At 34.0% G+C, this 13905-nt stretch overlaps 1 protein-coding gene across 8 annotated transcripts in view; it reads left to right on the forward strand.

Annotated features, from left to right (window-relative positions):
• LOC114135611 (dedicator of cytokinesis protein 3) overlaps positions 1-13905 on the forward strand; it is a 159174-nt gene that overhangs the window by 68110 nt on the left and 77159 nt on the right. For all 8 annotated transcript variants that reach the window (XM_028003044.1, XM_028003038.1, XM_028003035.1 and 5 more), the window contains exons 3-4: positions 3469-3509; positions 10398-10453. In XM_028003044.1, coding sequence (XP_027858845.1) covers positions 3469-3509; positions 10398-10453 — 97 coding nt within the window. The remainder of the gene's footprint in view (positions 1-3468; positions 3510-10397; positions 10454-13905) is intronic.

Raw genomic sequence — 13905 nt, forward strand, 5'->3', positions numbered from 1 at the left:
TTTTTAATTTTGTTTAAGCATATATTGCCAATCGTATCCAACTGAATAAAAAAGTTTTGTCCTTGGCCACTAATAACTGAACACATACAGTGATTGTATTTTCTAGCTTGCGGATGGTGAGTCTGGGGCCTCAGCTGCAGCTTACATATCTATTAAATCATAGTCATAACTGAAATTACAGAGAAAATGCTCCCCTTGGGTTTTATTATTGGTTAAACAAGTAATTCCTTTTCTCATAACCTAGCTCGAGGTGTTCTCTACAGCAAAATGAAACGTCATTTAAGACTCATATTTGTCTGATTTGATTGCCTGATGGAAATCAGTTGTGTAATGCAGCCCCCATTATGAGCTAAGTCTTTTTGTTAATACCATAGAAGAGGCCCCGTGAGAGCTGCCCCCCTTTGAAAATGATTTATCATGATTATTATTGTGGATTATGTTCATAATAGTTCAAAATGGTTATTCTAATAACTACAGGGTGATCCGTTGGGTTACAGGAGGAAAAATGATTATTCTTCATCAGGGTAAGAGTGTTTCATACTTGTATGCATGGATTCACCACACAAATACCTGCTCCACGACCTCTACTTCAAAAGATTTATGATACTCTGATAACATAATAGCGCCTGGCAGAGATTTTGTTTTTATCCATTAAAACCATTAGAAATGGACCCTGACACTGCAGCTTCAACTGCTCTCTCTGATTATCATATAGATGAGAGGCCTGGGAGTAACACAGACATCTTAGTGCTGGTGACAAATGCATCTTGATTGGTTATTAATTAGCCATCCAATTAAACTTTCATCTCCATATTCAAATCAGATTATGAAGAGCCGCGGCGAAATTAAACTCATAATTTTGAGAGATGATAAGATGAAAGTTAATGTGAAGTATCCTGTCAAATACTCAGATTTATGGCATCACTGAATCATTTTCAAGAGCTATTATTTTATAACTACATAAAAATGTCCTTAGATGTTCATCTCTTTCTAAACAGTCTTAAAACACATCCTACAAAATCCAAAAACGACATCTTGTCACAGTCCTATCTAGTTATTTGACATGTTACAAATTTTTTTAACTTTTGAGTTTTGCCTTCTTGTTTAATATTTTAAAGTACATAGTTGGTATTCTAATAAGCTCAAAGATGTAAAATGCATAATTCTGAGATAAATAATTGTCTCTTTTTCCTTACTGTGACAAAGAGTAATCACTCACCTTCAAAATTTTCAATAGCTGCAGACACAATCATTTTCATTTCCACTTGAATGGAGACAAATGATGCCTCTTCTGCCTGAGAGGATGTCTGTCTGTGGGCTCTTCCTTGAAATACTAACTCCCAGGATAGGAGTAATTTTCAGCTGTCAAGGTTTTATTTCAACTTGAGTCCACTTTGATGACAGCTTCGTACTCTGCTGAGGCATCTGATGGATGTTCCTCCTTGTGGAAAGACTGGTGTACGCTCAGACTTGTTGGAGAAGGAGGTCCATCAGCGATGAGAACTTGAAACCGACCCAGTTTTGCCTGTCACTAATCTGATTCTTACTCTAGCCTGCAAACAGCTAGGCTGAGCTGTGAAAGATCCCGACTCAATACTTTAGTGTCTGTAGGCGGAGTGACTCATAACTGAGAAATATAACTTAAGGTGTCTCATGGTAGTAGTTTTCTGTTAACAAGTACTATGTTTTTTTCTGTCCAATTGCAGTACAGAAAAACCCAAAAGTGATGCACATTTTTCACTCAGTAAATATTTATGATGGGAGACCATCATAAATATTTATAAACTTCATGTAAATTCTCCTTATTTACCAATATATCCAGTTTTAGTTTCCCAAGACTCTTGAAAATTCCTACTCTGGTTTAGCCTAGTACATGGTACAAAGCCTTGCAAAAGTATTTTTATTTGTGGTTTTCCACATTTTGTCACATTATACCCATAAAACAGGAATTTTATGTGATAGACCAACACCATGTTGTACATAATTCTGAAGAATCATACATTTATTGTTTTTCCCATTTCTACACCTGAGTGTGAGCTCCACCTATAGATCTATAGCCTGAGCTACATATTTTGGGACCAATCAAACTAATGCAGAATAAACTCTTCTATTGCTTCAATACATCTGCAAGTCTTTGGGGGCATGTCTCTCCAGTTTTTTATGTATTGAAACAGTCAGGATGAATGAAAAGCATCATCAAACATCAGTTCTTAAAGTCAGTTCTTGACTTCTCAAGGAAGCTGGTTATATTAGATTTCTTATGATTGATGCACAATTCAGATTATTTGCAAAGTGCAAGTCATTGTATATGCTTTTATAAAAAAAATATAGTAAAGCAGATTGGAGAAGAAATCAAGTAAGTGGCATTAATTAAGAATCTGTCTTGTAAAATACTAAAGAAATACTGTTTACAGTTTTGTTATGCATGTTTGACAGATTTAGTTTTGTCCATTCACTTTTGCATATTGGTGTCCTCATGAAGATAGAGAATCTAGTAACGTATGCACATAGCCACCCACACAAGGTAAAGAGCAATGGACTGAATCTGTCTCCAGCTTTGGGGCTTCATGTCCATCAGTGTCTGTACATAGATGTCATAGCGTAAAGTGTAAACTCACATCAACTAGGTCGTCAACTTTTCACTCCAATCTTTTCAAACATGCACACACCTGAGGTCAGTGACTCAAGTTTTCTTTCTACAACTTTTTATTTCATCATATAATGTAAAACTGATGGTTCCTCTTTTAGACCCCAGGATACCAAATCAATGCTAATCATGCATTTTGCCTACAGAAAAAAAATCCTACATACATTACTCATATTGATTTGATGTCAGTCTAATGCTTAAAGGGGTTCTTTGAAAGAAAATAATATTCAAATTTATTTATTTGAGATATATGTCTTTATTTTTGTGATATAGAATATTTCTTGCTTCATACATTTCAGTTAACTCTTAGCACTTAAAGTCTTGGCATAAAAATGATGTTACATATCAAACATGCTATTTTTACCAAAATATCTGCTTATTGTGAATTGTGCGAATTGTGAATATGGACTGAGTCTTTAAATGGTCTTTCAGAAAAACAAGTATCATTTTGCAGTTTACTTCAGAGTCATTTTATGCACATATCAGCCTGATCGGGTTTTTTTTTCTACCATTTTCTTATAACTAGATATAATTTAGTTATAGAAAAACTAACAGAATTATCTTACTATAAAAGAATTTATGGAATTATCTCACATTTTGGTGAATTTGGTTATTTGTATTTTTTTAATAATGTCTGCCCTAAATAGTGTTTGGTAACTTATTTATTTTCTTTTACCTTCTAATATCACCATGTTTTCTTCAGAAATAAACTCAAGTAACCTTTTCAAAGTTGATTCAATAAAACTTCGACTTGTTGACATAACCATTTTGATTCTGTGTTTTTACCCGCTATTGTCACTAATTACTTTCTTTTCTTCAAGGATGGTACAGAGGATTCTCAACAAGGAAGCCGAACGTCAAGGTAAGACAGACTCTCCTATTGCTGAAAAACTTTCTTTTATTAAGAAAACGTGTTTTTTTTTCCTTAACTACAAACTTTTGTTTTTTGTTCTCTGTATTTGTTATGCGAAGGTTGACGAACTTGTCTGAGTTCTGTTAAGTTTATAGATAACTTTAATACATGATGACGCCTCTGTAGCCCAGTGTTCCTTTGCAGACTTTGATCCTCTTGACAGAAAATAAAAACAATAAAAAATTTTAATTTTGCTCAATGAATAGTGGTTTAATTTGTTTTTCATGAATATTATTGAATACTTCTATTGAGTATAAAATTATTTTACTCAAATAACTTTTGAAAATGCAGCAACCATAACTGCAAGATTAGTCTTTCATAAAAATGTGACATGGAAGAAAAAAATAATTTGAAACATTTCATATTTACTATTGGATCTGAATGTTTTATTTGAGCGTTACCCGTTACAAGCTAGGTAACTGGCTTTAACTAGCAGGTAAACTTTAACTTAACAGGTAAACTCATAAAGTAAAAGTCCTCTATTACAGAAATAACCCAAAGTGGTCAGAAATCAGCACAGTGAGCTTGGCATCTTGCTTTGACAGTGCAGGAACATCATTGTAGGTGGGGTAGCAATGCAAGAATCCCTTCAAAAACAGTTTTACATAGAAGTTAATTAAAGACCTAAAACTGCTTTAATATATATTAAACTCTGTTTAGCCATTTAGTAAAACAAGAATTAGGAATATGACACCTTACTGATTGAAAGTCTTAATTCAGCTGCAATAACATGGGCTGCATGCCCTGCAGTTAATTACAGCAAGGGCAATGGGAATCAATTAAGCAAGGATCATAGGTGAAAAAATGTTTAAGCTTATGTTTTTTCATGCTAATCAAACATCAGAAATTCTGAACATTGCAGTAGAGAAAACTCTTCAGCATTAATGGGTCATTATAGCATTAACATAGCAACTATAATTTATATTTATTCCAAGAGCATCTGAAGCCTTAAAGAACTAAAGACAAAAGCAAACATTTGTAAAGTATTTTGCCGATTGTCTAAATTAAGGTGGGAAAAATACTAAATATCAACACAAATATAATACATAGAAACATAATATTCTTTATGATAAATGAAATAAGTCATTGAACTAAGTCATCATCTGTAATGAGGGAAAAACTCTTGCTTATAAAATCCTCCTAGCAGAGAAAGAGGAGGAAGATAAACTAAAATTAAATCACAACTCTTTCTGAACTTCATTTGCAGCTTCACTGAGTGAACATTTCATGTGATTTTAGTCTGTTATGGAAATGTGTCAGATATGAGGTGTGTCTGAACAGCCACATGCAGAGCAGATGAGGGTAATGAACATTCGCAGTTCTGTTTCTCATGATGCATCATTACTGACCTCTGGCCTTCTGAAACACATGAGATCAGCATCAGTATCAGTATCCTGGTCTCGACTTCTTTAACACTACATTATGTAAGACAGTATATGATGACAGTCACAGATCAATTCAGATAGAAAGTAATTTTGGCTTAGAAAGTTTTATGATTGAGAAATTGAGAATTAATTGCCCTCACCAGACGTACAGCAGCACTAATGTGAGATTTGCAGCTTCGAAAATCTGCATTGGCAGTTAGCTGGAACTGTTCTAATGTGGTATAAAACAAAGTAATGTGGCTTTATTACTGAAGAATATAGTTTGCTTTTATTCAGTGACTCAATTAAAGTATTCATGTAATTGAATATTATTATTCATGTAATATTAAATTACATGAATGTAATTTGACTTTCATGGAACATGTTTGTGTGGCACTTTTTTATCTGCGTGGATGAAGACATCCACGCAGATAAAATTATTGAATTATTCTCAACTTGTGTTGAGTTTAATAAATTCAGAGAGAGGGACCTCATGATTAGTTGTATCTTCTATGACAGGCCTCATCAAAACTATTCGCATATAGATGCGAACAGTACAGACATTCACTGTCAGCACAATTGATGAATATATATTCAAGAGTGGAAGACGACCTCTATTGGACTGGAGATTTCACAGACTAGCGATGCCCTTGCACTGACTTAGAAGATGATTGGGAAGGCTGCTACAGTCCTAGCAAGAATTTAAAAGGAGCATAACAGGAAGCACTCGGTTTGTTTTTAATGTACAGGTTTATTTCACGCTCCAGAAACAACATCTGGAGAAATGCGGCAGTGAGAGAGAAACATAAATACTGGCTAAGAAGCTTGCAGATCTTATTCCTCTGTTGTGATGAGCTTCAACGTGACATGATCCCAATTTGGATACATTTATTTCAACAAAACATCCTTTCTATGTATGTTTTGTGCATTACAATGCTTCCTTACATGCAAAAATATGCATGCTACATTATGCATTCTTATGCTTTCATCCTGTTGTTGTACGGTGTGATTGTGTGCCTTAATGCGATTGAGTTGGTCTGTTTTGTTACCCCTTTTCCTCAACATAAAGGCATCAGCTCAATCCTGTTAGTTCCATCTTAATCACCTGGTTTCTTTACAATGGGTGTGCTAGTTAAAACGAATCGCTGTGTCTCCCTGAAGAAATGCCTTCCTATTCTGAGTCATCCCTAATCCTCTGCACTGCAGAGAACTTTCCATGTTGAGTTTCATCAGTGTTTGGATTAGCCTCAGCATTGAGGCCATAGAAAGGGAAGCCTGCTTTAAGATTTATTTTACAACTTTACACATATATATTAAAGGATATATAATAATTTGAATTAAACATTGTGTACTTAAAAAGAACTTAAACTTAAAAAAATATTTTTTGTTTCTGTATTTTTTTTCGTTGAGTTTCTGGACACTCTTGCTCCATCCAATCCTAGGTTAACTGGGGCTTACAAAGCCAATGTAATGCTAGAACCATTTAACAAAACACACATACATCTGTCAAATTTAGCTACATATAATCCTGAGCAAATGTATCTCTCTTTTCTTTGTTGTTCTCTATGTGTTTCCAATTAGTTTTGTTTTAACTAAAGCTTAGAACTGGTGGTTGTGATGTAATATCAAAGTTATTTTGTCATCCAAAAGTGCCATGCTAAATTACATCCCAGATTTTATTCTGATGCTGCATGAAGCTGTAGAGGGATGCTACACAATTCTCACTTGAAACAATGAGCAGAGTTGGAAAGAACAGAAGAGCTCATAATGGAAGAGAATGAAGGGATATGTCACAATTAGTGGAGATTGCCTCCTCTGGGACAAAAGAGGGACAAATCAGGAAAGCAAAAGTATGGGTGAAGCACAGCTGTGGTTGCTTTCAGTTTGTTTTAGAGATGAATGGAGCACAATGAAATGCAGATTATCCCAAACATATCGGCAGGTGTGATGACAATGAAACAATAGAGGGCAATTACTGTGCTGAACCGTTAAAGAGGGGAGCAGATCTGTTTAATCAAATAAAAGGTGATAATAATGATTGTAGGAAAAACTGAGTGAAGCCGGTAAATAATCTGTTTTTAAAGTGAGTAAGAACAGACTGGATTGATGTAAGATCAATCAGGACAAATATTTTACAAACTGAAGAGATTAGATAATGTTGACATTTGGACACAAACATGAGATAACAGTTTTCTTTTATTTTCATCTTTGATATGAACATCTGCAGAGTGCTTGATGATTAACTTCTCTACTGACCCCTCATGACATCATAATTGCTTTCAACAAACATTAAAAGCTTACTTTTTATACCAAACAGTCCTAATTCTCTCATGTTCTTCACTTTATGCTTTTTTATATAATTTTAGTCTGGTTTTGATATCCCTTCTCTTACCTGGAAAAGTATTCTCAGTATTTCACTCTCTTCTCACTTATAGGATTAAAATTTCACTCTCTTCTCACTTATAGGATTAAAATTTCACTCTCTTCTCACTTATAGGATTAAAGAAAATCTATCAGCATGGCCTATACAGTATGGAAAAAGCTCTTTCTGCATATTTTTAAACTCATCCCTGGCTGCTTCCTGGGGACACTGCAGGATGAACATCAATGCTCTTTCAAAAATATATGTTAAAATTCAATTTGAAACACTGATTTCATATTGCAAGAAAGGGGTTTGGAGTTCATGGGTCTTAGCAGCAATGGAACTTTATAGTACAGTAATGTAATCATTACAGTATTTAACTGTTGTCGAAATACTGTAATAATGAAAAATGCAATGATTCTTCAAAAACTATGTAGTTTGACTCAAATTTCGAAGTATTGTTCAAGCAATATCAGCATCAGTAACAATCAACATACTAAGACTGAACTCCTCATAAATAACGTCATGCCTACGTTTACACTAATGGTAGGTGGAATATTCAAATGTGTAATTTCTATGAAATTTAACATATGACTGACAGCAAAAACAAAAGTAATAATTTCTTTGTCAGTTCGATATGAAATCAGCCATTAAGTGTTTTGAAATGTGTAACTCTTTGTCTCTAAATGTGTGTTTCTTTGCTTGCTTTCTTTTTATAAGACATTTATTATATGATATGTGGGATATTTTAGGCTCAAGATAATGCTTGGCCTCTAAAAGGCACTTAAAACAAGTCAACACAAGGTGACAATAAGGTATTTGCAGCAAAGATTCCAGAGGGAGACAGGATTATTTGTGGGTGGATGACATTTTCAGCCTGATTTGTCATTTATTTTCTAAGTTTCTCTTTTACTTCCACTGTTCTTCTCTCTCTCTCTCTCTCTCTCTCTCTCTCTGTCTCTCTCTCTCTCTCTCTCTATATATATATATATGTATATATATATATATATATATATATATATATATATATATATATATATATATATATATATATATATATATATATATATATATATATATATTATGATTCTTTTTTACCCTCTCTTGTATTTTTCTCTTTTCATTTTCTCTCTGTATCGGGTTGACCTTTTCTGACTGACTTGGTGTTTTGACACCATCAGCTAAATTAGGAATAGCACAACACGACCTCTCATGCACACATACATACATGACATCTTGTTCTTGTCCCTGCCTAGTTAGCTGTGACAGTAGGTGGTAGTTTACAGGTCACTGGATTCAGAACGCCTTCAGCTCTCAACAGATCTTAGTTAAAGGTCTTGAAGAAACACATGTGTTCATTCTCCTGTTTGTGTGTTTAGGATAAGTTTAGTTCTGTTGTTTCAGTCTTCAAAGAAAAGCTGAACACTTTTGTGTCATCAACAGAGTTGGGCACTTGTGTTTTTATTGTATGAATAAAAAGTCAAAAGACAGGTATACAGACAGAAGTAATTTGACACACAAGCAAAAAATCACATTGTTTATAAGAGAAAAGATGCTGCTGAAATGTTATTCAGTGTTATGCTTGATGACAATGTGTCACTGTCCCTCCAAACTGCTTAAAAACAAAAACTCCCTCATGTTTATGGTATAAAACAATGTATCTTTCAGTGTGAAACGTGAAGTCTGAAGCCTTTCCTTATAAGATGTCAGCTTCTCTTACTCCAGCCAGTTTTCCCCCTGCAGTCACAATCATCCTTTATGAAAGTGGTACCCAGTTACTTTTGATATGCTTTTATATTACAAAATTTCTAATTAGTTAAATTATAGTACACTCTTTTTAAAAGAAGGTTATCAGAGAGCAGCAGACTTGAAACTATTTGAATAACACACTGTTTAATGCAACATTATCTTTTTTTGGGTTAAACCCGTGAATGGAAGTGGTTACATTATTGGTTTAGATATAGTTTTTCTTGAAAATAACAACCCAGAATTATAAGGGAATGGTTTCTGTTCTAATGCCACTAATATGGGATGCTGGGGCTTCCTGTCAGACTGACTTCATTTGAGCAAATCAGAGAACAATCTCCCAATACCTGGTTTGAGTTTTTTTATCTATTTTGCATGGATGCTAATTTCAGATTAGTTTTTATTTTGAGTAGGTGTAGCTGCTTGAAATAAGGATATTTTTATTAAAACGGCATTTCCAGAAACTTGATATGATACTTTCTGAATCTGCTATACACACATTGTAATCTGGGTCACTTTCATCACTCCTCATCTAGCTTTTTCTGTTCATATCATCATGGATTTTCTCTAAATTTTACAGAAAACTGTCTAAAACATTTATGAAAAACTTCTAATAAATTCAAGGGACCATAAAAAGCCCTGCAGCTCTACTTCAAAAACTTTAAAAAATGCATGAATCTATTTTTCAGCTTAATTTTGCCATGTTCAACTTTTGGGTTGTAATAAAAGACAGTGGAAAATTATTCTTTGCTTTATTTTTAAGTTTAGAGATAAGTTAGTTGAACATTTTTTTGTTTAATGGAAATTGTAAACCAGTGCAGTGAAATATTAATGAATCTGTCTATTACTTTGCTTACAAGAGCGCACATTAAACATAAAACAAACATCATAAACAAAAACTCCACTTTTACGTGTGAGATCAAGATTTAGGAAAATCATATTTATAGAAAGCAGTGCTGATATTTTAAAAGACACTAAACACACGGTCTGTAAGTTTGAAGCTTCTATTTTAACTTTCAGCATCTTTTATGAATAATTTACCAGTGCTTCTCTAAGATGTTCCACGTTGTATAGCCGTGATATACATGGCAGGTTGTCTTTTCTCTGGATGTTTTAAGCTTGTTCTCTCAGCACAACTGGAAGCACTGTGAAAAATCTAGTATAAAAAACTCTGCTGAATATATTTCCTGCAAATCTGTCATATTATTGTAAGATAGAACAACGCCTTGGGCTTGATAAAAATGTGTTGTTTACTATATGTAAATGGGATGGTTATGTTGAATATGACTGTATGCAGCGCTTCAAAAAAAGCTGATTGTAGTTTAGCTCGAACTTCTACTTATGCAGTGTTTTTCTGTTTCACAGGGAGTTTTTCCTGCCAGCTACATTCACTTGAAGAAAGCCATTGTTACCAACAGGGGGTGAGTTCAGAAATATGGGAGACTGGAACTTGTCTTTAGGTTGTAGCATTTGTGTTGTGTTGCCTCTTTGTGTTCTTTTGACTGATTTTGATAAATATTTTTACTTTTTCAACTACCACTGTGAAGCTTGTTAATTTTTTCAGAAGAAATCTATTGTAATTATTTTTATTTGTTATTCAGAACCAAATGTGCTTTGTACAAAACAGAAAAAAAGCACACTAGGCAAATTAATACAGATCCCTGGGAAACTCACTGGCTAATAACTGTAGATTTAGAGAATTTTATTGTAGAATACACACTGGGATCTTTAACAGTAAGATTGTAATTACTGAAACACCTGTGATAAATTGACTGAAAGTAGATGATCATATCTAAGATAATCCCAAATCTGAATCAAGTCCTCTTTCCTAGGAATTTTGTAAAGTAACTGAAAACATCTCAAGATTTTCAGAGTCAAAGTTCATCAGAGAACACCATAGTTTAGTTGAACTATAAAACAGACATTGTCAAAGTTATAGATAGAGGAATCAGTTTTACCCCAAAGTCCTAATTATAAAGCCGCTTTTTAACTGGAAGAAAAATGTTCATGGAGTTTATGAACTGCTGAATTTGTTTTACAATGTTTGAGCCTAACGTCGGTATCATCATGTAACTGTAAACTAATCCATCTGGTTGTTCACTGTGGTCTCTGACTCCTAAAGTTCTTATAACTTTTAAAAATGATTTTTAAATTAAATTATCTTTAGAATGTATTTTAGTTTTGAACATTTTATTAATACTAAAAATTAATTGACTGTGACTCACAAGTAGTTTAATCAGAAACTTGAGCTAAATAAAGAAGCAGGGTAGAAAGCATAGATCTTGTCAATACAAATTTTAATAAATTAAACTGGCTATAATAATTAGACTTCTGCAAATCAAAAGCTGGCCTTCAAACCTACTGTTTAATAAAAATCTAGCCCTTGAATGTCTTGTTTATAACCCCCTCACTGAACATTTTTACCACAATAACACTGATAAAGGTTGGCCTAATTATTCAGTCTGCTAATAAAATGTGGATGTTACTCTGTCTTAGTTCCTTTTTCTCTCCACATGATTCAGCCTTACACCATGGTAAGATCAGAGCACAGAAGGAAACAACCTCATTAAATTTCTTGTTAGCATCAAATACTTTTGTTTTTCGATGTTTTAGTCAGACACCCCCTGTTTCCTTTTCCATAGTGGATAATTTTAGCAAGCAAAGTACAAAACACTTTTGCACCAAACTGAATAATAACATCTTTAACTCACAGCAGCACTGATGTGATTATGCAAAAAAATGCGGAACTAACTCACTTGTGTCTACAGTGTACGTGTTGTTCTGTAAGACATTTAAAATGTTATTCAGTATTTTTTTTGTCTTACAATGGGTTGCTTAAAGACCTTTTTCCTGAATAGAACAAAACACTTTTTTAATGGTAAATGTGGCATGTTTGAATACATTTGCATAATGACTGCAAAAGCTTGTTTAAGAGAAAAAAAGTCTTATTAGCCAGTGGTAAAATCAATGCCAATTTACATGATATCGTTTTTTACATAATTAAAGACAGATAGCAAATTAAGTGGAAATAAGGAATCCTTTGCTTCCTCTTTCAAACTAACCTCCAGAGTAAATAAGTGCTGAAGAATACGGAGAGTTACAGAGTACTTTCTAAATTTTAGAAGCTGGGAATGTAGCCTATCCACCAAATATGAGCATTTTTAGTGAAAAGTACTTCATAATTGGCTGTCCCTGTGGTATTTCTTTTTGTTTAAATTTACACAAAGTAATCTTGGCTTGGTCTCTATAGTTCCATTATATGAAAATTATTTCCTAACGGTCGTCTCTGAGGACCTTCGTGTCCTCTGAATTCATCTCGAGGAGGAAAACTGATTAGACAGCCACATTCATTCGGATGCTGCTTTCACACTTTAGCTGGGAGCAGCTAACATTCAGTGATAGGAGTGAGGGAAATAATTAGAAATAATAAAAAAAGACCTTCCAGCATATGAAAGTGAAGACAACTGAGGTGTATGAGAAATGGATATTCAACAACCACATAAATTGTTCCACTTTATAATTACTTTAGAGGCAGGTTTCATTATGAGTATCTTTTTACAGACATTGTAAGATTGTTTTAAAAAAGCATAATATACATTGAAGGTGTATTAAGTAGTGCAATACACCTCCAATGCAGCTTTGTAAAGATTAGTAATGCCAAACATATAAATTGATTACTGATTACTCCTTGAAATCAGAAATAAGTCTGAGGCAGCAGGCAGTTGTCTGCTGCCTCAACATAAAAATGATAACCAAGGTGAGCCAACCGTGTTAAAGGGCAACATGTCCTCTACTGCATCCGACCAACTTCTTCAACTTTCCCCACTGTTTGGGTGGAGGGAGACCTCCTGCGTTTCAGTCGCAGCTCTCTGCTTCACACTACCTGTCGGACTTGCCCTGTCAGTTTGACTGTGTCATGCTGCGACTCCAAATGTTTTATAAAATTTGCTGTTGTATTTTCAAAGCTAGGTTGATGGGTTGGAAGATTAGTGTAGTACTAAAAGATTTTATGCAGTTGTTATTGATTTAATTCTACAAGAGTTAAAGGAAATACAATTGGGTGCTGTGGTGGTGCAGGGGCAAAGCACGACCCACATATTGAGGACTTAGTCCCAGTGGGGGTGATCACAGGTTCGATTCCCGGCTTGGTGACATTTGCCGCATGTCTTCTCCCTCTCTCATTACCCTCTTTCCTGTCGAACTACTTTCAAATTAAGGCCACTAGAACCAGCAAAATCTTAAAAAAAATAAATAAAAAATACAATTGACAAAAAAGGTTTACAATATTTGATTTGTTAGTTGATATAAGCCTAAAAACTATATAAGTACAGTAAGAAAGTTGTTGAAAAGTTAATCATGTTGTACTCATGTACAGTAGAAACCAGATATCAGCATACACTGACTAAAAATACATAAACACATTTTTTCTCACTGTCTGAAGTTAAGTCAGACCAAACCTTTAGCTTAGTTAGTACCAAAATAATTTCTACAACATACAATTAATCCTATTTTGTACTTATTTCAAAATTTACAAAATGACACTTTCTCTATGAATCAGGCTACAGTCCTTGCTGTCTTTTAGAGGAACATCATCAAAGAATATGGCTTACATAAATACTACATTGGTACATGAACCCTATTAAAATACTCATATGCTAACCATTTTTTTCTGTTAACATAAAAAGTAAAAAATCTAGTAAAACCATATAGAGCAGATGCTATCTGAGCTGAATCTGGAATATAAGTTGAATCTTGCTCTGACCATTCTCACAACATGAGTAATGTTGTGTAAACGGCCATATGGGGAGGAAGTTTTAGTTTGAAGGGTCAGGTAAAGGCCAGTGGATAAATGTTACACTAGGTTTTATTGGAG

The sequence above is a fragment of the Xiphophorus couchianus genome, chromosome 20 (assembly GCF_001444195.1).
Source record: "Xiphophorus couchianus chromosome 20, X_couchianus-1.0, whole genome shotgun sequence".
Lineage (NCBI taxonomy): Eukaryota > Metazoa > Chordata > Actinopteri > Cyprinodontiformes > Poeciliidae > Xiphophorus > Xiphophorus couchianus.